At 48.3% G+C, this 23,958-nt stretch overlaps 1 protein-coding gene across 28 annotated transcripts in view; it reads left to right on the top strand.

Annotated features, from left to right (window-relative positions):
• CTIF (cap binding complex dependent translation initiation factor) overlaps nt 1–23,958 on the top strand; it is a 313,540-nt gene that overhangs the window by 256,443 nt on the left and 33,139 nt on the right. For all 28 annotated transcript variants that reach the window (XM_058277654.2, XM_058277674.1, XM_058277661.1 and 25 more), the window contains one exon: nt 12,355–12,510. In XM_058277654.2, coding sequence (XP_058133637.1) covers nt 12,355–12,510 — 156 coding nt within the window. The remainder of the gene's footprint in view (nt 1–12,354; nt 12,511–23,958) is intronic.

Raw genomic sequence — 23,958 nt, forward strand, 5'->3', positions numbered from 1 at the left:
TTCTTTTTCAATGACTGCTTTTTTGTTATGAAAAGAAATGTTCTCAGAAAATTAGGGAAATACAGAAAATAGTAAAACATAAAGTCATCCGTAATTCTTCTGTTGAGAAACACCTCTTGTTATGACTGTGAATGTTTCTTTTTCCTTCAAAAATAATTAATTCATGGATGGGATTATATAGTACGCACAATTTTGTTTTCACTTTTTTCACTTGGCATTATAGAAGCACTTTCCCATGTTATTATAAAATTTTCATAGACGTAATGTTTAAATGGAACATGGATGATATTTACTTAGTCATTCTCCTATTGTTGGGTATTTAGGTTGTTGAAGTTCTGTGGGCTTATCTTTCCTATTATTTTCAATTATTTCCTTATGATAATTACCCTGAAGTGCAATTACTGGATCAAACTGTAAGAATACTATGAAGGCTTAACTTAAAGTTTTTCAGAAAAGTTGTACCAATTTACACTGCCCACTAATACTATACGAGCTTGCCTGTCAAACTGCATCCTTGCCAGCATTAACAATTGCAGTTTTTTAAGCTTTGCTAATTTGGTAGGTAAAGAAAAACGGTCTTTTCATTCATTTTATTGCTACTGAGATTTAATTACCTTGTTTTCATAAATTTATTAGCAATTTATATGTTTTGATATATGAATTATCTTTTAATGCCCTTTCCCCATTTGTCCAGAAGGGATTTAATACTTTTATTTTAAATTTGGATTAGCCAGCTCTATAGTAAGACCATTATCTTTTGTCACATTTATTACAATTATTTTCCCCAGCATATCAGTTGTTTGTAGTATTTTGATGGATGTACTTTGTTGTTTTAATGTGGAAATCCCTTCTCCATCTTTAAATTTGATACTCAATTTTATTTTCATTTTCTTTAGGTTTTTATGGTTTGTCTTCTTTTTTTTTTTTTTTCCATGATTTACTTCTTTATTCCATCTGGAATTCATTTCAGGACCTGGTATGAAGTGAGACTCTAAATTATTTTTCCCCTAATACTTAGACAGCTGTCCCTGCATCTTGCATGAATGAATAATGTTTCCTTTCCCACTGGATTATTGTCCTTCTGAGATCATGTGATAAACCCTTATGGATGCCAAATTTGTTTCTAGACCATCTGATCTAGCTGTCCATTCTTATGTCAGTTCCACAACACTTTTAATTATTAAAGCTTTTGGATAGGTTAAAAGTAATATATTCTTTCCTGTTTTGTTTTGTTTTTAGCTATTTCCCCTATTAGTCTTTCAAATAACATTTAGATCATTTTTCAAATCTCCACCCCCCACAAAACAATTCACATTGGGTTATTATTATTTTTTTAAAGATTTATTTATTTATTTTATTTCTCTCCCCTTCCCCTCCCCCACCCCGCCCTGCCCTGCCCTGCCCCGCCCTGCCCCGCCCCACCCCAGTTGTCTGTTTTGTGTCTATTTGCTGCGTCTTGTTTCTTTGTCCGCTTCTGTTGTCGTCAGCGGCACGGGAAGTGTGGGCGGTGCCATTCCTGGGCAGGCTGCACTTTGTTTCGCGCTGAGCGGCTCTCCTTACAGGGCACACTCCTTGCGCGTGGGGCTCCCCTACGCGGGGGACACCCCTGTGTGACAGGGCACTCCTTGCACGCATCAGCACTGCGCATGGGCCAGCTCCACACAGGTCAAGGAGGCCCAGGGTTTGAACCGCAGACCTCCCATGTGGTAGTCAGACGCCCTAACCACTGGGCCAAGTCCGCTTCCCCACATTGGGTTATTGAGTACAAATTAGTGTTAAACCTGTGGATTATTTTAGGGAGAATTATTGTCTTTACAATGTGGTCTCCCCATTAAGGAATATTATATTATGTTTCTTCACATGTTCAAGATTCTTTTAGCTTAGTTTTGTAGTTTTCTTCATTGAAATCTTATGCACTTATTAATAATGTCATTTAAACATTTTTATCTGCTATAATAAATGCACTTCTGGGCGACAGGCTTGGCCCGGTGGTTAGGGCGTCCATCTACCACATGGGAGGTCCGCAGTTCAAATCCCGGGCCTCCTTGACCTGTGTGGAGCTGGCCCATGCACAGTGCTGATGTGCGCAAGGAGTGCCCTGCCACGCAGGGGTGTCCCCCGCCTAGGGGAGCCCCACGCGCAAGGAGTGCGCCCCGCAAGGAGAGCTGCCCAGCGCGAAAGAAAGTGCAGCCTGCCCAGGAATGGCGCCACCCACACGGAGAGCTGACACAAGATGACACAACAAAAAGAAACACAGATTCCTGTGCCACTGACAACAATAGAAGTGGACAAAGTCTCAGCAAATAGACACAGAGAACAGACAACTGGGGTGGGGGGGAAGGGGAGAGAAATCAATAAATAATAAATAAAATAAATAAAGATTTTTAAAAATAAATAAATAAATGCTCTTCTGTGCACTAAAATATCTCGTTGGTTATTCCTGTCAAAAAAGAAAGCTATTTGCTTTTGTATATTTTGTAATTAAAGAATAATAAAATGTTCTTATTAACTAAAAAGTTATTAAACTCTCTTATTTTTTTTTTTTAATTTATCTCCCCTTCCCTCTCCCCTGCCCCAGTTGTCTGTTCTCTGTGTCTATTCACTGCACATTCTTCCTTGTCCACTTCTGTTGTCAGCAGCACGGGAATCTGTGTTTCCTTTTGTTGCGTCATCTTGTTGTGTCACAGCTCTCCGTGTATGCGGCGCCATCCTTGGGCAGGCTGCACTTTCTTTCGCTCTGGGCAGCTCTCTTTTCGGACACCCCTTTGTGGCACAGCACTCCTTGCGTGCATCAGCACTGCACATGGGCCAAGTCAAGGAGGCCCGGGGTTTGAACCACGGACCTCCCATGTGGTAGGTGGATGCCCTATCCACTGGGCCAAGTCCGCTTCCCTAAACTCTCTTATTAATGCTAATTTTTATTAGAAGGTTTCCTTGGGTTTTTCCTATATATTATGTATAAAATCATATTAAATCATTTTATATTTTCCCTTCTAAGGTCATAGACGTTGCTGCTACAGGTTTTTTAAGCAGGCCTATTGATGTCATACGTTATATTTATAGATTTTCTAATATTAAATCAGCCTTGCCTTCCTGGGATAAAATCCTACTTGGTTATAATGGATCTATTTGTTAGTATTTCATTTAGGACTTTCACATCTATTCATATTGGAGAGATAGCCTATAGATTTCTTTACTTTTAATTTACCATCATTATGAGATTTTGGTAATAGGAAACTGGGAAAGTTTATCATCTTTTTCTATGTTCTGGATCAATTTACATAACAGAGAAATTAATCTTTCTTTTTTTTAAGTTTGAATGAACTTGCCATAAAAGTCCTAAGCCTAGAGACCTCCTCATAATAGGTAATTCTTTCACAACTTTTCATTTTCTTTAATAATTTTTAGTCTAGTATGGTTTTCTGTTTCCTTGTGTGTGTGTGTAAATATTATGAGTTTTTATAAAAATTGTCCCACATGACTGTGGGGTTGCACAAGTCCAGGTTCTGCAGGGCAGCCTGCAAGCCGGGGCTCCGAAGAAGGTCCTCGACGAATTCTACAGGAGAAGCTCGCTGGCTGAAGTAGAGACGGAAATTCTCTCTTCTGACTGCTGAAATCACTTCCTTTTTTAAATTTTTATTTGGGAAGTTGTGAGTTTACAGAACAATCATGCATACCACACAGGATTCCCATATATTACCCCACCACTAACAACCTTACAATGTTGTGAGACAATTACTACAGTTGATGAAAGAACATCATCGTAATATTACTGCTATCTATAGACCGTAGCTTATGTTTGGTATATTTTTCCCACAAGCCATCCTATTATTCACACAATGTGTTAGTATTGTATATTTGTTATAGTTCATGAGAGAATGCTGTTATATTTGTGCTGTTAACCACAGCTCATCATTCACCACAGGGCTCACTGTCTTCCACGGTCCCTTGCCTTGTACAGTCCATCCACAGTGTACCCTCACTGGTTTCCAGTTTCATCCCAGAGTTGTGCTGTATTCAGTTCAGTCCATTTCAGAACGTTTTCATTACTCCAAAAGGAAAAATCCCGTACTGCCTTATATACCCCATTATCGACCCTTAGCATTGATATAGCACCTTCTTTGCCAGAGCTGTAAAAATATTACAATATTGCTGTTAACTAGTCTATATATTACATGGTTGTATTTTTCCATGTATCTATGTTCTTAACACCTTGTTATAGAGGAACATTCTCGTGTTTGTGCTAGTGACCACAATCATCCTCACCACTGACATCACTGTATTATACCGTCCTCAGATTATCCTCTAGCTTTCTTGCAATTGACATTAACCTCCCTTCTATTTCTTTTTTTATAAGATTTGGTGACATTTCATTTCTTTAAAAAATAATAATTACTATTGCCTCTTTTTTTCCAAAATCATCAGCATAAAGTTATACATAGTTTTTTGTTATACTTATCTACTCCATATCTATTTTCATATATTGTTCTTATGTCTAATTTTATTTCTATTTCTTTTTTCTTGATTTTTATTAATAATTTCTTTTTTCTATATCTCCTTAATTTCTGGCTTTATCTATATTATGTCCTTTCCTATATTTCCTTTGTTGTAGGAGTTTTTCTAATTTTTTAAATGAGATTTATTATTTGTTTCTCTCCACTACCACCTCGTTGTCTGCTCTCTGTGTCCATTTGCTGTGTGTTCTGTGTCTGCCTGTCTTCTCTTTAGGTGGCACTGGGAACTGATCCTGGGACTTTCCAGAGTGGGAGAGAGTACTCAATCTCTTGTGCCACCTCAGCTTCCTGGTCTGCTGTGTCTTCTATTATCTCTCCTCTTTGTCTATTTTTGTTGCGTCATCTTGCTCCGCCAGCTTTCCATGCGGGCCAGCACTCTTGTGTGGGCCAGCACTCCACTCAGGCCAGGTTGCCACGCAGGCTAGCACTCCACATGGCCAAGCTCTCAGCTCGGGCCAGCTCACCATGCAGGCCCACTTGCCTTCACCAGGAGGCCCTGGGAATTGAACCTCAGACCTCCCATATGGTAGACGGGAGCCCAATCGCTGGAACCACATCCGCTTCCCTCTAATTTTTTGAGTTGAATATTTAGAGCAACATTAAAATAGAAGTATAATACAATCCACAAATGTAATTTTAAATTTAATATTTTATTTAACCCAATACATGCAACGTTTCAACATGTAATCAATATTTTTAAAGTATAAGACATTTTTCATTCTTTTTTTTGGTACTAAGTCTTCAAAAACCAGTGTGTCCTTTACACTCACAGCACATCTGAGTTCACACATTTCAAGTGCTCAGTTGTCACATATGGCTAGTGGCTACTGACTGTATTGGGTAACATGAGTTTAGATGATATAGTTTCTTCCTCTTTTTAATAGCCAAAATAGTTAAGACAATAAATTTACCCCTCATTATGGCTCTGAACACATCCCACAGGTTTCACAGTTTCTTATTTCCTAAATATCCATTGTCATATATTTAATAGCATTTTATATTCTATCTTTCTTTAGGAGAGTACCTCATGAATATCCAAGTAATTGGTTATTCTTTTAATTTTTGTAAATTTTGTTCCCAATATGTAGCTGGTTCAATTTCTATGTTTTAGAATTTATGGTAGAATCACAGCTTACTAAGAAATCCCTCTCAATTTCATCTTATTAATTATATTACTTAGCTCATCTAAGTAATTTGCTTTTGTCTATTTAATCAGCCAAAGAACACTAGTGGTTTCATTTCTAAATACAGTTCTTGCTTTCAGTTTTTCTTATGTTTCCAATAGCTTTCCTTTTATATTTTTTGAGTCTGTGTATATATATTGTTTTTTTACCTACTTATTCTAAATGCTATTTTTATCTATATAAATAATCTTTTCATCTTAATGGCTTTTATCTTGAAAACTACTTTGATTTTACTACTGCTTTAATTTTTTTTCATTTACCTACAATTACTTTTACTCATCCATTTATCTTATACAGTCTGTTTCTAATGCTTGCCTTTAACATTTTTAAAGCATACTTTAACTTATATTTCTCCATTTACTAAACTTAAGAAAGAAGTGATAACCTATGAATCCTTATTGTCTAAATTATGAAATTTTGTGTGCTCTCTGTTCTTCCATCCCCTTCCCACTAGTGTGCACCAGTCTTGAGTACTTTAATCTTGAATTATTTAGCCCTTACTATGATGAAATTATCACTTAAAATTTTAGTATCTTCTCTTTCCAGGACTATTTCTGGCTTTGGATTCAATCTTGTAGCCAAAATTGTTATTACATATTTAACTTCTTATTTCTACCTGGTTTCAGTTTTCATTTCTGGTCCTTCTATACTGTGATTTCCTCAGTTATAAATTTTGATTGATTTTAGCAGGCAGTCAAGTAAAATTTTAATTTTTTTAAAATGTAGGCATAGAAATGGGATTTTTTAAACATTTATTATGAGATAACTTTCTCTTGCTTTCACTCGTAGGTAGGTTTGTTCTTTTTCCCTCTCAAAACATAGAACCACAAGGCTGACCAAATTCCTTTGTAAGAAAAATTGTTTTTTCCTCCATAAATGTTCTTTCTCTTTTTTTTTCTTTCCTTTTCCTTGAACTTTAAAAAAAAAATTATCCTGCTAAGTATAAGTAGTATGGCTCTGGAATACAGTGTGCCCTTTTAAACTGAGGAGTCAGCTCCTTTTTGTTGATTTTCCAACATAAGAAACCTTTTCTTGGGAGCAGAGGTGGCTCAAGTCATTGGGTGCCTCCCTTCCACATGGGAGGTCCTGGGTTCAGTTCCCAGTGCCTCCTACAAAAGAAGCCCAGCACACAACAAACAGACACAGAGAATAGAGAGCAGGGCAAAAAATGGTGGTGGGAGGGGATAAATTAAAAAAAAGAAAATCTTTAAAAAAAGAAAAGAAAAAGAGACCTTTTCTCTCTGGTTCTCTGTTCTGTGTGTTCTGGTGTCCTTTTTGAAAACCCCTGTAATTCGTAGGTTAGATGTCCACTCTGTCTTCTCTTTTTTCTTCTTTCTTTTTTCCACCTATTTTTTGTCTTCAGTTTTCTTGGAGTTTTCCAAGTTTGCCTTCTGTATTATTTTTTCTGCAGTGTCCATTCTATCCTATACAGCCTCCAATTCACATTTTCATTTTGCTGTTGGATTCTTGGTTTCTGTTGTTTTTCTCCTAATCCCAATTCCCATCAGACTTCATCTCGGCTTGAGGATGGGTTGAGCTAATCATGCCACCATGCTTCTTATAGACAAAAGTCCACCTATTTTGTGTTTGGATTTTTCATTTGTTTTTCTTTGGTTTATTGTAGTTAAACATTTTCAGAATTATGTATTTCTGTTTCCACTTTGAGATAATGCTCCGCTGTTCTGTTGTGTATGGTTTCCCCATTGATACCACACTGCTTTTCTCCACTCCTTGCCCTTGAACAAGGAAATCATCCTTGGAATTACTCAGTGTCTGCTGAGGTGATAACAGCAGAGTCCCCCCCCCCCGCCCCCCCAGCCCTAAAGCTGGCAGGTGGCTTCATGTGCACACTCGCAAGTCCAATTTCTAATAGTTAGCAGGAGTTCAATCTTCTACTGAGCTTTGCTGACCCACAACAGAACCCTCCTGATGCCATTCATTAACCATCAGGAGGAAACTGAGGCAAGCTATAGTTTTTCGATCAGATGCGGTCAGTTTTTAAAAACTCCAGTCCCTGGTACGCACTCAGGAGCCTTTCCCTGCCCCCAAGGGGCTTTGCCACCTTCTAGGGGCACAGTAAAATCTGGCTTCCTTCTGCCGCTGGCAGCACTCTGTACCTCCAACGACTAGAGTAGGAGCAGAGCCGGTAGGGGCTGCCCTGAACATGGGCAAGGGAGGTAGCTCAGAGTTACAGCCTCTGTCTACCAGCCAGGGGCAGACAGGGAGAGGCTGAATCTTCACGCTGCCTCCCCATCTCGCCCCCCTGCCTTTTGCTCCTGGTTTAAACTGCCCTGAGCCATGAATGTTTCTTTTTTTTTTTTTAAGTATTTCTCTCCCCTTCCCTCTTGCCCCCACCCTTGTCTGCTCTCTTATGTCCATTCACTGTGTGTTCTTCTGTGTCCACTTGCATTCTTGGTGGCACCAGGAATCTGTATCTCTTTTTATTGCGTCATCTCTCCATGTGTGCAGCGTCACTCCTGGGCAGGCTATGCTTTTCATGCAGGGCGGCTCTCCTCGTGGGGCGCACTCCTTGCGCGTGGGGCTCCCTTATGCAAGGGATACCCCTGAATGTCACAGCACTCCTTGCGCACATCAGCATTGCACATGGGCCAGCTCACCACACAGGCCAGGAGGCCCTGAGTATCGAACCCTGGACCTCCCATATGGTAGGCGGACACTCTATCAGTTGAGCCACGTCTGCTTCCCCAGCATTTCTTGGAGACAGCACTTCAGTTAATAGTTTTACCTCCTGACTCTGGTGAGGAGGCTACTGGTGAATTGTTACCTGCCTTTTTAGTGTCATGGGCCTTTGCTCTTGCGTGTGTTCCGGGGTGTTTTATGGGAGGGGGAAAAGGACAATTCAGGCACTGACAGAGAGATACCATTTTAACTCCCAAGTTGGCACCCTTTAAAGGCCTGAAGCAGTGGTTTTCAACCATGGTTGCAAATTGGAATTACCTGGGGAGCTTTCAAAACTTACCTGTGACCAGGCTCCACCCCAGCCAATTGCACAAGACTCTCTGGGGTAGAGACCAAGCATCAGTATTTTAAACATTTCCCCATGTGACTTCAGTGTGCAAGCAGGACTGAGAAACTTTAGTCCAGAGCAGAGAGCAATAGAAGGGACATCAGTTCTTCTACTGTGTGACCTAAGTCAAGTCTTTTCATCTCTGCGTGCCCATTTCCCCTGTATTTAAATGAAAATGGTGGCGGTGGACTTGGCCCAGTGTTAGGGCATCCATCTACCACATGGGAGGTCCGCGGTTCAAACCCCAGCCCTCCTTGACCCGTGTGGAGCTGGCCCATGCGCAGTGCTGATGCGTGCAAGGAGTGCCCTGCCACGCAGGGGTGTCCCCAACATAAGGGAGCCCCACACGCAAGGAGTGCGCCCCGTAAGGAGAGCCGCCCAGCGCGAAAGAAAGTGCAGCCTGCCCAGGAATGGTGCTGCACACACAGAGAGCTGACACAGCAAGATGACGCAACAAAAGAGACACAGATTCCTGTGCCGCTGACAACAACAGAAGCGGACAAAGAAGACGCAGCAAATAGACACAGAGAACAGACAACCGGGGTGGGGGGAGGGGGGAAGGGGAGAGAAATAAATAAATAAATAAATCTTTTGAAAATAAATAAATAAATGAAAATGGTAATGAGACCATGGGATAAACAGAGGTTAAGGAGGGTGGAACTGCCAAAAGATTTGTGTCTGCAAGGACAGCCGTCTAGAGACCTTCACAGGCTCTGGTGTGGAGGCAAAGTCATTAATTTGTTCACAGATACCCAGAGCACCACGGGCCAGCCCCTGTAGAGGCTGCCTGCTCCAGGCTCTGTGCAGGGGAGGAGATACAAAGCCACTGTAGGTGCCGGACACCCACTGCAGAAGGGGCTCCTGGCTAAGCCCAGGGGGACCCCTCAAGGAGCCCTGCCCTGCTTCAGACTCCAGGGTGGGAGACAAATTACAGAAACTCCTGCGCCAGCGGAACATAGCTGTACACAGGTAGATGGTGGGAAGTGATGGGGGAGGCAGAAGGCTCAAGGGATCTGGTGTGAGGCCAATGAGCTCTGCACCTGCGAGAATTCCTAGGAACAGGCTGGGCAAATGGCTTCATGGAAGTGGAGAGTGACTAGGAGCTTGGACTCTGATTTAAATTTTAAAATGCTGTAAAAAAGAAGAGAAAGAAAAAGATTGATCTCCAGAGCAGGCAGACCTGGGTTCAAATCCCAACTCTGCCTTTGTAAGTTGTATACTTTTTCTGGCCTCAGATTCACCATCTGTCAAACAGGAGCATTGATAGGACCTTCTTCATAGGATTGCTGTGACAATTAAATGAGATTTGGAATTAAGGTACTTGGCTCACTGGCTCACAAATTGTAGCTGCTGCTTCTATTATTTTTTGTATATATACATATATTTTTACTTGCTCATTGGTAAGACTCTGCTAGTTATAAGCTGTAACCTAGCCTCATTAAAAGCTAGAACTGGAGAGGATTCTCTGGGGATCTTCTTGTCCAACCCCTAATTTGCCAGCTGAGGAAGGCAATGCCCCATCTGCCCCTCTTTTTTTTTTTTTTTTAAAGATTTATTTATTTAATTCCCCCCCCCCTCCCCTGGTTGTCTGTTCTTGGTGTCTATTTGCTGCGTCTTGTTTCTTTGTCCGCTTCTGTTGTCGTCAGCGGCACGGGAAGTGTGGGCGGCGCCATTCCTGGGCAGGCTGCACTTTCTTTTCACGCTGGGCGGCTTTCCTCACAGGCGCACTCCTTGCGCGTGGGGCTCCCCTACGTGGGGGACACCCTTGCGTGGCACAGCACTCCTTGCGCGCATCAGCACTGCGCATGGCCAGCTCCACACGGGTCAAGGAGGCCCGGGGCTTGAACCGCGGACCTCCCATATGGTAGACGGACGCCCTAACCACTGGGCCAAAGTCGGTTTCCCCATCTGCCCCTCTTGATAACACTTTTCTTCACACGCAGGGGGTAGACATTAACCATGCCGTTTAAGGCCCTTCCACCTCTGCAGATTCTGAGATTCTGGTATTGAGGAGAATGCTCAGCCTCAGTAAGCAACAGAGCCTGGTCCTGGACTGTGGGAATGGCCTGGGACATATTTAACAACCTGCTCTTCACATGTTCTGTTTCCTTTGGTGGCACAATCGCCAGAATCTTGGCATCAGCTTTGAGTCTTCCTTTTCCCTCACCTCTTACAACCCACAACTTAAGCAAGTATTATTTACCTTGACAGCATCTCTTGTATCAAGCCTATAGAAGTCAGCTATTGCTGTGTAACAAAGAACCACAAAATTTCTCCATGCCACACAACAGTAAAGCATTTGTTTACGTTATGTGTGTTCAGATTGGTTGGTCGTTGACTGATCTAGGCTAATCTTAGATGGGACCCTCTTCCACATCTCTTTCATCCTGCACCTGGGACCACGAGGTCAGCCCAGAGATGGTCTTCTCATCATGATAGAGGATGTATAAGTACTTAAGGTCTCTAAAGACCTAGGATGGGAACTGGCACCCTGTTACTTCTGCCTCATTCTGTTGGCCCAAGCAAGTCACATGGCCAAATCCAAAGACAAGGGGCCAAGGGACTATACTTCTCCCCTTTCATGGAGGGACTAGAAAAGTGATTCTTTCTGGATATAATCTAATCTGCCACAGATTCTTTCAATTGCCAGGTAATCCAGGTTTTCATTTCATCCTGGACTTTTGCATGGTCTCCGGCCTAGTCTCCATGACCCTGTCACAGTAACCTTCCTAAGGAGCACAGGTCTGACCATAGCACCTCACGCCCCTCAAAACCGCCTTCCAACCACCACGTGGAACCCAGCTCCTTGGCTGCTTTCCGTCATCTGTATTCCAGCCCCAACCTTGTTTCTCAGCCCAGTCTCCTGCTCTTCCTCTCTGCCCCATCAATGCCAGAGCCAGGCTGGCTTCCCAAACACCCATGTTATCTTCCCTGGGCCTTCATCTTTGTCGTTCTCTCCACCTGAAATGCTCCCATATTCCCAGGTTAGCATCCTAGCCGCTTTCATGTGCCTGATTTCCAGGTGAAAGTAACAACTCCTGCCTCTGAACTCCCAAAGTCCCTTGCATGGACTTGCTAATGACTTTTAGGCCTCTCTTGGATCAAGTAATGAGTGAGCCTGTCTTAGCCTAGCTCCTAGCACAGTGCCTGGCACACGGCGCGGCAATAATACTTTGAAGGAAGGGGAATGAATGCATGCGTGAATGAATGCCTTTGCTTTCCCAGTGGCCTCTAAGCCCCTTGCAGGCAGAGAGCCATAGCCTGTGCCTCCAGGCCCTGCTGGGCTGACCACATTGTGGGGCAGTGTTCAGTGACACTCCCTGAGTGAAGGGCATGATTTGGGAGGCACCGGAGAAGGTGGTCCAATTGGGGTGGGTCTGGGAAGGGTACCATCTCCCCACCCACCCCGCCCCACCTCGGTATCGCGGTCAGAGAGGGTCACCTGCAGCAGGCCTGGGCAGCGCCCCCAGTGTGGAGACGCAGCCCACAGTGAGCCCTGGGCACTCATGGGTCCCCCGGGCCCAGCCTCACTTCACACCTGGGACCGGTCCCACCCCCAGGACCAGCCCCCGAGGGCAGGGGCGCGGGCGCGCGGTGGGCGCTGACGCGGTCTCTTGTGCCTCCGCAGAAGGACTTCACGGTGCGGGAGGAGCTGCAGCAGCGGGACGTGGAGCGCTGGCTCGGCTTCATCACCTTCCTGTGCGAGGTGTTCGGCGCCATGCGCAGCAGCACGGGCGAGCCCTTCCGCGTGCTCGTGTGCCCCATCTACACCTGCCTCAGGGAGGTAAGGACGCGCCGGGCGCGCCGCCGGGCCGGGCACTCCCAAAGTGGCCAATCCTTCGCTCTGGGGACACGTGACTCCCTGAGACTTCTGTTGTCCAAAGCCAGGTTTTTGTTTATTGAGTGTCCTGAAAGGGAAATGGCCCCCAAAAGGAAAGTATTTTTAACTCAGAACCTCAGCGATTCATCATTGGAAACACAGGCCAGCAGAGAGGAGGTCGACAGCGTGATTGAACGAATGAATCTTTGGATTGGATTGGTTAGCCACTGAATTAGTTCTCAAAACCTATTTGCTTCTAAAATCATCTGAAAAAGAAGTAAACAAGATGAAGCAAGAAATTTTTAGAAAGCGACCACTCAGTGGCGTGCTCGCCCTCCCAGGCATTAGAACACTTTTCCAGGGTCACTCTGGCGCCTCTGGAGAGGGCAGGATGGGAAGGAGTCAGCAGTGGAGGCTGGGAGCCCAGTCAGGAGGCTCCCGTCCAGGGATCACCTGGTGAGGTGACACCGAGTATGGCAGTGACAGTGAGGAGAGGCCAGTGTGTTTGTAGTCTAGTTATATTTTTCAGTTAGAACCAATGGGACTTGCTGGTGGGGAAGGGGGGTGGGCTCCATTCATGGCCTGGGGGGCACCATTTTCTGGGTTGGGGGCCACCGAAAGAGAAACAGGCAGAGTGGGGGTGGAAGTCAGGAGTCGGTTGCCTGCTGGACGTCCCCATGGAGCTGCCCTGTGGGTACTTAGGTAGAGGGCAGCCCTGGAGCGTCACGACTGAGGACTGTCGGAAATGTCAGCATGTACATGGTGAATGAGATCACCCCGGAAGAGGGTTTAGAGTCAGGAGAGGAGAGGAGCCAGCTGAGGAGGCTGAGGGGAAGTGGCGGGGGAGGAAGGAGGCTCTGAGAAGAAGGCTCAAGGAGAAAGCTGGAGGAGAAGGCTCTGGTGTCTCAGAAAGGCTCAAGGATGAGCCTCTCAGAGAAGACTCGAGGTGAAGGCTCAAGGAGAAACCCCAAAGAGAGCACTTGGGAAGCATCACTGTGGACCTTCGATGCGCGCTTGTGCTGGCCTCCCTCCACAGGGAGCCTCCCTCTCCCATCCTCAGCAGCCCCCTGCTGTGGGTACGAGGACCTGGGAGGGGTGGTCTCTGGAGAATGCAGCTGACCGCTAATATGACCAGGCCCGAGAAGTGTCTTGGGTTTGGCAACAGGAAGGTCCCTGGGGACCTTGCTTTCTGTGGAGGAAGCACTGAAGCCACACTGGAATGCAGTGAGGAGTCAGGGGAGGCGAGGCCCCCAGTGTGTAGACAAGTCCTGTGAGAAGTCTTGCTGTGAAGGGCAACAGGGGAAGGGAACTTGTTGGGTAAAGGGGATAGGGGTGGGGGCTAGGGATATGGGTGTGGTTTTGTAAGAAAAGAGATAGTAGAGCAGTTTAAGAGAGGGAGGGGTGCATTTTAAAGTATTTTTGAAGCATCCATTCATGAGGAAATGGCGTGCTCCTTCCACACTGCCTAGATGCTCACTAGGCAGAGGCCACCCATCTATCTTGGGTACTTTGAAACCCTGACAGCCTCTGCCACTCTGCTTAGCCAAACCCGGTTTCTTCGTAAAGGCTCTTGAATTCAGACTTTTTTCATAGCTTCAGAAAATAGCCTCTCGCAACTTTACTTCTCCTGCCAGGTGTCTTAAGTCCACCTTTTTCTTTTGTGTCCCTCCAGGATGATTCAATGGCAGCCCTCTTGGAGGCAGAGGGCTGGCCGGGATGCCTCTTGGGGTCCTTCTATCCTTGTTTGCTGTTGTCCTGTACCCCCTGACAACCTGCCTCAGGATGGGGAGCAACGTTGCTCTAAGCAGTGACCTAAATTGCCCCAAGATGTTCCCTCTGCATAATCAGACACCTCCTGGTGTTGCTGTCACCTGCTCCCAAGCAGGAAGCAGAGCTAGAGCTGCACACTGGCCCTGGCTGCTGGGACACTCAACACCTCCTGAGATAGTGCAAACTCTCTGGTGTGAGATCCAGAAGGTGCCAGGAGGTCTGCATGAACAAGAAACCGAGAGCCACACCCAGTGCCCCAGTGCACACCGGCTCAATGCATTGAACTTTTCAGAGGGTTTTCACGAACGCAGACCCCTGCCGTGCTCAGGGTAAACTTAGAGAGTAAATCAATCACCTATGTCCTTCATCATTTTGTAAAAGAAGAAAGCAGAGCCCCATGTGCCCAGCTGCATGCTCCCAGGGCCAGGCAGCTGCCTGGGTTCAAACCCCAGCTCTGCCATTTTCAGCCCTGTGATCTTGGGGAAGAGTTGAACCGCTCTGAGCTTCCGTGTCCTCCTCCGCAAAGGGGGACTCCCAGTCGTGTTGCTTTTTCAGCATAGGTTTAGGGGGGATGATAAGGCATGAATTGGGTGCTGAGCACACAGTTCCAGCTGGTCCACGCCAGAGCTGGTCTGGAGCTCCTGAACTCCTGATCCAGGGCTTGTTCCAGTGGAGAACAAAGCCCTAAAATTGGGCCCTAAGAAAAGATGGGGATACAGAGGGACTTAGGGATCTTATGAACCCCTTCAGAGATCCTACTGCCTTTCCCAGGTCCCTGGAGACACCTGAATTTTTAGAGTCAGTTGCTGCCTCTCTGATTTATCACATGCACACACATGCACTCATACCCAAGCCTGACCGACTTCTCCAGAGCAGGTCAATCTAGTTTCTAGAAGCCAAAGGCACTGCTGCCACCTCCATCTATGCCTGAAAAGTGTAAGCTTTTCCTGGGCCATGCAGATAGCTGACCCCTAATCTACAGCTCCCTTTCTGCCCTGGGATCCGACTGAATGCCAGAACCACCTTCAGACTCCCATTTCCAGCTGCCCACTAGGCCCGTCGCAGGTCAGGCCTCAGGCCCCTCCAACTCACCCTGGCCCCGGCTGTACTTGGAAACCCTCCTGCTCCTCCCAGGCCCTCACGTGGCCCAGGCCGCCCCTCCTGCCTCCTGCAGCCCAGGCAGCAGCCCCAGCAAGGCCACGCGCCACCCACTGCATCCCATGCTTGGACCCTCCTTGCCCACCCCGCCCCCAGTCTACTTCCTTGCTGCCTCTGGGTCAAGCACAAACACACTGGCCTTTTGTGGGTGAAGAGTTTCATTTAGAACAAACCTAAGGGGAAGTCTACAAAGTCCCACCCATCCCCGCCCCTGTCGCAGGCCCTGAGGCTCCCTGAGGTCACTTCGTCCCTGGACCCAGGCTCACCAGGTGTGTGCCCAGTCCCAAAGCCCCTGAGACCAGGGTACACCCTGAGATGGCCCTGCCCAAGCCCCCCGGGCATTTGCTTCTGCACTCTGACCTAGGTGAATTAACCCTTCTCTTCAATACTTAACCCCCCCCCCCCCCCCCCCGCCCTCTTCCTGGCCTGACACTCCTCCCAGGCTGACTTAAAGTCCCCCTTCTGTGAAGCCCCCCGCCCTCCAGCAGGGTGCACGATGTTGGGCAGTGCGCCTTCTGCTCGCTGCTCCTTTCCACGCTGCCTGTACCTGGGGGTAGTAACTCAGACGGCACTGTACGAAGCACTTTATGTTTTCCTTTCTCTTTTAAGTCAGCAAGGAGGGACAGACAGGTCAGGGGACTTGCCCAGGGCCACGCGGCCAGAGGGTAGCAGAGTCAAGATTTGAATCCAGGCAGCGCGTGGGCGGGGCAGAGGTTATGCTTGTTCATATCCTCAGTCCCTAACCCAGCCCCCACTTTGTGGTGGGAACCCAGCCGATATTTGATTCCCTGTGGCCTGAAATAACATGTGCCAATCAGAGATCCTTCTCAGGGTGTGGATCAGAATCATTTTCAATGAGCCTGGTTATTGTTTAAGAGCGAATGGTTTCTGCCAAGGTGATTTTGAACGCGAATTGAAAAGCGTTGGTCATCAGAAGCTGTGCAGGACTCCCCACCCTCATGATCCAGCTTGTGGCATTCAAAGGACCCCTTCGTCCTGCCCAGGTCCTCAGCCAAGCTATGGGTGCCAGGGTTCCACACGCCGGGGCTGTTGTATTAGTGTCTGCAGCCTGAGTGCAGTGCTCGGCCTCTCCCTGACTCCCCATCTCTGCTGGCTTCTGAGACCCCACCTGCCAGGCTCTGGGTCCTGCTCCTCCAGCACCCAACCTCGCCCCACCTACCCCACCCCTGTTTCCTGACCTCACAGCCCTCTCTGCCTCCTCCTCTCCTGTCACTTCTGTGACCCAGCAGTGTTTTTGCTAGGCAGCTTTGAGCTGCCATTGAATGCTTCTTTCTGGGCCCTTCCAGAGCTTGGTTGAAAATTCTTCTGGCAGGGGATGCTGGAGTCGCTTTTTTTTTTTTTAAAGATGTGCTTTTATTTATTTCTCTCCCCTTCCCCCCTGCTGTCTGCTCTGTGTCCATTTGCTGTGTGCTCTTCTGCGTCTGCTTGCATTGTTGGGCAGCACTGGGAAACTGCATCTCTTTTTGTTGCATCATCTTGCTTCGTCAGCTCTCTGTGTGTGTGGTGCCACCCCTGGGCAGGCTGTGCTTTTTTTCACACGGGGCAGCTCCTTGCCAGGCACACTCCTCGTGCGTGGAGCACTTCTATGCAGGGGCGCCCCTGCGTGGCACAGCAGTCCTTGTACGCATCAGCACTGCACGTGGGCCAGCTCCACACAGGTCAGGAGGCCCTGGGGATCGAACCCTGGACCCTCCATATGGTAGGCAGACGATCTATCAGTTGAGCCATGTCCGCTTCCCCCAGGGTCACTTTTAACCCCTTCCCACCTCTCGCCTTTGAGTAGGTTTTCCCCTTGGTGCCCCGCTCTCTCCCCTTCTTCTCATCCTCCTGGCTCCCTCCCCTGGGTATCCCACCTGCCATCTCTCCCACAGTGCCCCTCCTTGGAGTTCTGCAGCGGTAGCCAGAGGTGGGGAGTGGAGTTAAAGAGAAAGGGAGGGGCTGTGCTCAGGTCAGGACTCTCCAGTCTTCTTCTCCCTCTTCTGACCCCCACCGACTTCTCCCTCTGGATGGCTCCAAAATCCCTGCAGCCCCTCCCCGCACTCTCCAGGAGCAGGGCAAGGAGGGGACAGGCGCCTCTGCGGAGTGGCGGAGGAGGTGCCCCCACTGGGTAGAACCGGCTGGGCTCCCGGAGGAGGCTGGCGGGCACTGGCTCCGAGGAGAACACAGGTCAGCAAGTCAGCCTTCTCAGGAAATGAAATTGCTCCGTGCAACAATGAGAGAGCCACTTTTTAAATTTTTTTGCGTGAGCGTGCATTCAATTGCTCGCATTGTTTTGGCTCCAGGGGAAATCTGACCTCGGAAAAGGCTGAGATGATGTGGGTGTGGGTGGAGAGCCTCTGCTATTTTGCAGAGCTAAGGGAGTCCAGCAGAACATTCTTCAGAGGGACCATTCCTCCTTTCCTAGCCGGAGACCGAGCTGCATTTGGCCGCCCACCTGGGGCTAGGGCAGGGTCCACTTTGGCCAAAGAGGCCAAAGCAAGCTGGGCCTGGGGCCATGATGGACCCTGACAGGAAGCAGAGATTTGCCTGTGGGATGCACAAAAAATGATCCTCTTGACCCTGCACCTTGGAGAGCTGTAAAAAATTACAAATTCCCAGACCCCCTCCTTCAGCCAATTAAGTCAAACTTTCTGGGGATGGGTCTAATAAAAAATTTTTAAAAGCTACTTAAGCTCCTTTTGATTCCAGCATGCAGCCAAGGTTATGTAAAACTCAGCCATCTCTTCTTTGTGCGTTTAGTGAGTATCCACTGACGAGCCAAGGAATATTGCAGGAAAGCACGGCCTTAAGGGCCTAAGAGACCTGCATTTGAATCCCAGCTCTGCCACTTGCTAGCTGCGGGGCTTTAATCTAATTCTTTAATCTCTGCAAACCTCAGTTTCCTTATCTGTAGAATGGGAATAAACTCACCCTGTAGGTTTGTTTCAAAGCTTCCGTAAGCTGTTCAGTGTTACTGTTCAGGGTCCCCCACTTTCCAGGCATTGCTCAGAGAAGAATTACATCAGATGCAGCCCCAGAAAATAAGGTCCATGCTCCTTAACTGGACATCCAAGGCTCCCCTCAATTGAACTCAAGCCAGCCTTTCCTGGGGACCCTCTCATCAGCCCCCCACAGCTTCAGCCAAACGCTCCAATTCTGTGCCCCCCGAAGGCCTCTGGCCTTCCTCCTCCTTGCTACCAGGCTCTTGCCCACCTTCAAGGACTAGCTCGCTCCCCATCTCCTCCAGGAACTCTTCCCCTTTCCACCCAGCCCACTCTGATTTCCCCTTCCTGTGACAGAGAACCAGTGTCCCAGCCGGGCTGTGACACCTGTTTTCTGGATATGCCTTTGGCTAAGTGGTTGTGGTAATGCCTTAGGACCGCTTCTTGGCTGCTTTGAAGTCTTTTCCGTCTTTCATTGGTATCCAGGGGCATTTTGCTCAGGCCTCTGTGCTCATTCAATAGCAGGGATCTGACTGGAGACAATGCTACTTTCTTACTGGACTGCAGAGTTTCCTAGTAGTACTAGAAGGAGGAAGTATAGGTTGGGATGTTCCCCTAAGGAGAAGTTTACAATTCACTTGGCCACCACATCCACAGAAACCAAGCAGCCGTGAACGCTTAATGACGGAATCTGTGCAGGAAGACTACAGAAGGGGCCGAGGGAGTGGAGAGCTGCTGGGGGTGAAGGCTGCACTGGGGGAAGGGAAGCCGCCTTCAGGAAGAGCTTGGGCCCAAACACAGGCCCTTGTCTATAGCAGCCTGTTAAGAGAGCACTGGTGGGTGATTTAGGGGTGGGCTCTGGCTCCAGGAAAGAGGCATTCTGGTGGATGCAGGATGACGCTAAGAACCGCTGACTGTTTTAAAGTTAGAGAGCAACACCATGGAATACATAAAGAAGAGCTGAGTTATTTGTTCAACAAACACCGAAAAAAAATGTCACTTTCTTATTGAACTGAAAAGTCATCTAGTCACATTTCCTGCTGGAAACGTGCCAAGATTACAAAGTCAAGTAATCTGGGCACTCCCTAGGCAGAAGGACCTATGGGTAACTCAGCATCCTGTGCTTAAAAATAAGGGTGGGGTGGGAGAGCAGAAGTCAGCTGAGACAAAGAGGTCTGCTTCAGAAGGGCATCTTAGCAGAGAACTGGTCCCCGACTCAGTGTCTACTGTGTGTTTTTTTCTTACCATAACAGTTGAACAAAAACGTTAAGCGGAAAGTGAAGGGCTGGAACAAAGCTTGAAAAATCTCATGATTTTTCTCATGAACAGTTTATTCCAGCCCTAATCTTAGGCACAGACCCCGTCTGGAATGTTCCTCTGAGAATGCAGCCTTCTCAGGGCAGGTACACAGCCCCTGGGCACTGGTTTAGCCTCAGAGTCCCTCCAGGTCCAGCAGCTGCTGCTATGAATACCCCAGCTTAAGCAAACATTCCTGCAACCACCGCAGAAATAACTCCCCACCAGTTTTGTCCCCTCCAGAGCTTTCGTTCCCCTCTTCCACTTGGCAGAGCAGAGAAATCCCTCCACAGGGAGATGCTGTGGAGCTGCTCGCCCCCCACCCTCACCTCAGCCCCACACCCTGAGGCCGCTCAGCCCGGGGATCCCTGTCCCCCTGGAGACCAACCTCAGGCCCCCCACCCCCACCTCTCCCAGACCCTCTCCCCAACCCCCATCCCTTAACTGTTCCACTTCCTCAGCCAGGCTCCGCAAACTGAAATGTGAAATTTGAAGCCAGTGTTTCCCTTAGCAACCGCGGGAACACAGGATCTGATAGAGAGCCTGGAGTTATAAAAATACCAGCTTCCACCAGACACTGGTTTCCAAAGGGAAACCAGTCCCCAAGCCAGAACCGTTTTTAAACAGTCTTAAAACGGAAGAGATTTCCAAACCGATCACAACATGATTTCAGGAGAACGTCTCTTTAATTCTCTTTTGGAAGACAGTCGTGTATTTTCTCTAAAATATGGAGATTCAGAAAGGATGTGGCTCATTTGAGAATTAACTAGTCTTGTAAAGGATGTATAGGTCGAAGCTGTTTTTCTTAAGAAACACCAAATATTTGGCAGTTTTTAAAAGTTAGAATTAAGGGGCACCAGGCGTTCCAGTTGCTCTCCCAGTGAGTTCTCAGTGCCTTCGATCCTCCTGATTGTCGAGGGGAATGATTTGGTTCTTCTCCCTGGGTTGAAAACAATGTTAATTAACATAACCATTTTCCACCGGGAACTCTAGGAGTAAGGCCACAGGTGGGCAGAGGCGGGAATTGCCCAAACTCTTCTGCCCTGGCCCCCGTGGGAAAGCCCTGCATCCCTTTACCCCAACCCTTCCCCTCCCCTGGGACACTGGCCCTGCGAGGGGTCTGAAAGCTCCCTGCAAGGGGCGCCTGCCTGGAGGGGCTGGTGGGAGCTCTCCCAGCAGGGCAGGGGTGCCTCCCACACCGGCCTGCAGCCCCAAGCAGATCTGCACGCTCCACCTCCCTCCCCCTGCGCGCTCTCCTCCTCCTTCCTCTTATCTCCTGGGGCCATGCCTTGTAATTTTGAAAAATATCCTAACTCAGTAATTAATGTCTGAACTTCAAGAGGCCCCTGCTTTCTGCAGAGCCTTGCTGAAAACGAGCCCGGATGGGGAGGAGCTGAAGGTCTGGTGGAGGGGGTTGAAGGTTTTTTTAAGTGTTGGATATACTAAAGTGCACTGGAGAGGATAAAATTGCATTGTGTGTACAAGATTACATACATGTATACACACGCATCTGTCTAGATTTTTAAATCCTTTGGGTTAAATGTGAGTGCGTGCATACACACACACACACACATACACACTAGGATTGAGGGGTGGGAGCAGACAGTAGTGGTGGTTTCCCAATAGGCTGATGGCAGAGTCTGCTCTGGGCATTTGGGGCACTGGGGAGACAGGCTGGGGTACTTTCTCGGTGCATGTTTGGGGGGTAGAAGGGTAGGTTGGCTAGGAAGGAGAGTCTGTGGGGATGGAAAAAAAAAGCCTTCTGTATCTTCAGATTACCCTCAGGTCAAACAAACAAAATCCCACCGTTTGCTGGGTTCCAACCCACGGGCGGGGTGTAAGTAGCCCGCACTGCCCCCCACACCAGTGCCTCTCCAAGGTTTGTCCCCCTTCCTCCCGCATGTCTTGCCCTGTCCAGCCCTCCCGCCCCAGCTCAGCACCCCTGCATCCAGCAATTCGGCTGCTAAACCCCACACTGGCCACTGGCCTCAGGGATCAGCGTGCTGTCAGGTGGGGAGGAAAAGTGCAAAAGCCCGCTGAGCACAGCCGGAGAGCGTGCGGTCCAGGAAGCACGCGCAGGTTCTCTGCACCGCCCGAGCTGATTATTTCTTTAACCTGCTCCAGCCCTGGTCAGGCCCTCCAGTTTAAATTTAGCAGTTGATTGCACCTCATTTGCTGCTCTTCCCACATTCAGATGTAAATAACTTGTTGGCTGCAGTTATTTACCAGACTGGCCAGGCACAGATGGGAACCACTTTCTTCTTCTTTTCTGTCCATCTCACCTAGGAAGAATCTGGTTCCTTCTAGGTGGCTCCTGGTCCTTCCCTCCAGCACCAGTCAGTAGGTTGTGGGTGCCCTGGCCCTGGAAGAACCACCAGGATAAGCCCTTTCTTGCAGCCGAGAAGAGGTGCTAGAGAAAGGAGGCAGGCTTGGAAGCCAGGCAGGCAGGGGCAGTTGGCCCTCTCTGGCCCTCAGGATCCTGGTCAGGATGAGGATTAGAAGTGTGGAACATGGAAGATTTGCTAATTACCCATTGGCTCTCTCCGGAGACCAGACTCTGTACCTCCCTGTCTGGTGGATGCAACCCAAGCTGAAAAATGAAGACACGAGAAAAGGGAATCAGAGAAGCGGACTTGGCCCAGTGGTTAGGGCATCTGCCTACCACATGGGAGGTCTGCGGTTCAAACCCCGGGCCTCCTTGACCCGTGTGGAGCTGGCCCATTCACAGTGCTGATGTGCACAAGGAGTGCCCTGCCACGCAGGGGTGTCACCCCCACGTAGGGGAGCCCCAGGCGCAAGGAGTGCGCCCCATAAGGAGAGCCATCCAGCGTGATAGAAAATGCAGCCTGCCCAGGAATGGTGCCGCACACACGGACAGCTGATACAACGAGATGACGCGACAAAAGAGACACAGATTCCTGGTGCCGCTAATAAGGATAGAAGCAGTCACAGAAGAACACACAGCGAATGGACACAGAGAGCAGACAACCGGGGGCGGGGGGAGCAGCACGGAAGGGGAGAGAAATAAGTTTTTTAAAAAATCTTTAAAAAAAAAGTGAATCGATCAACAGCATAGGCACATCGTATACAATTAAAGCTTTCATAACGAGAAAAAATGTCAAGGAACCGAGTTGATTGGGTCTCCAGCCTTTGTGCTTGCCCTTCCCGTTGCTGAGGATGCCCCTCTCAGGTATCCTCCCAGGTCTCGGCTCAGAGGCCACTTCTCAAAGGGACCCTACTGGCCCCACCCAGCCCACCGTTCCTGCTTCCTTTTACTTCCTCGCCCTTACTGGTATCTGCCTTTCCCTTATACTGGGTGAATCTGATCGTCTTCTGTCTCGCCAGCTAGGATGGAAACTCCCTTCTGGCACGGAAAGCAGTGCCTGGCCCAGCGTAGCTGCTCAGAAATACTTGCGGGACACATGAATGAACTGTAGTGAAGCAGGAGTCAATCCCCAGCTCCTACACTTGATCCAGGAGGAGTCCTCAGAGGAGGGGAGTCCAGAATCCTTGATGAGGCCAGGTGAACCGGGTGGGCCTGGGCTGCGGCTGGGGTTCCCTGGAGATGAGCTCAGAATGGAAGAAGGAAGAGATACCCTGGGACCTCATTGCCTCCACACTCCGCCCAAATCAAACTCAGAAGAAGCAGTCAGCTAGAAGTGAACCGTGAGAAGACCACTCTCAGCCAGGGTGCTGCCCACCTCCTGTTCCCCGTTACACTCTCGCTAAGTGCGTCACCCATCTTCTCCACTTTCTGAACTTCAGTCTGCCAAGCTTCATATGACATTTAATTAGTCTGTCCAAAGTCAGAATCCCCCGAGTTCCAATCATCAGGAAAAGTAAGGGCAGGCTTCCAGCAAGGCCTTGCAGATTGCAAGTCCATGGGAAGAGGTCTGGGAGAGGCCCACCTAGTGAGGCCCCGTCTACAGGTCATGCCAGCTGCTCGGATAGGGGTGCTGGAGATGCAGGGGAGCAGCAGAGCCCTCTGTTCCTGCCTACCCCATGAAGACTCGAGGGAGAAGGAAGAGGTACTGGGAGCAAGAGAGAGCTGTGAGGGTCAAGAACGAAGCCAGAGCATATCCCAGGGGTGGGAGAGCAGGAGTTGGGGGGAGAGGGAGAGGGAGAGGGTGTACCACACAGTCACAAACGTTGAGGACCTCAGAAATCTCTTAGCCCTCAATAATTACAGCAAACACTCAGCTGTGGAGCAGCATGTCCAGGGGCAAATAATGCAAGCCACACATGT

This window comes from Dasypus novemcinctus, chromosome 16 (assembly GCF_030445035.2).
Source record: "Dasypus novemcinctus isolate mDasNov1 chromosome 16, mDasNov1.1.hap2, whole genome shotgun sequence".
Lineage (NCBI taxonomy): Eukaryota > Metazoa > Chordata > Mammalia > Cingulata > Dasypodidae > Dasypus > Dasypus novemcinctus.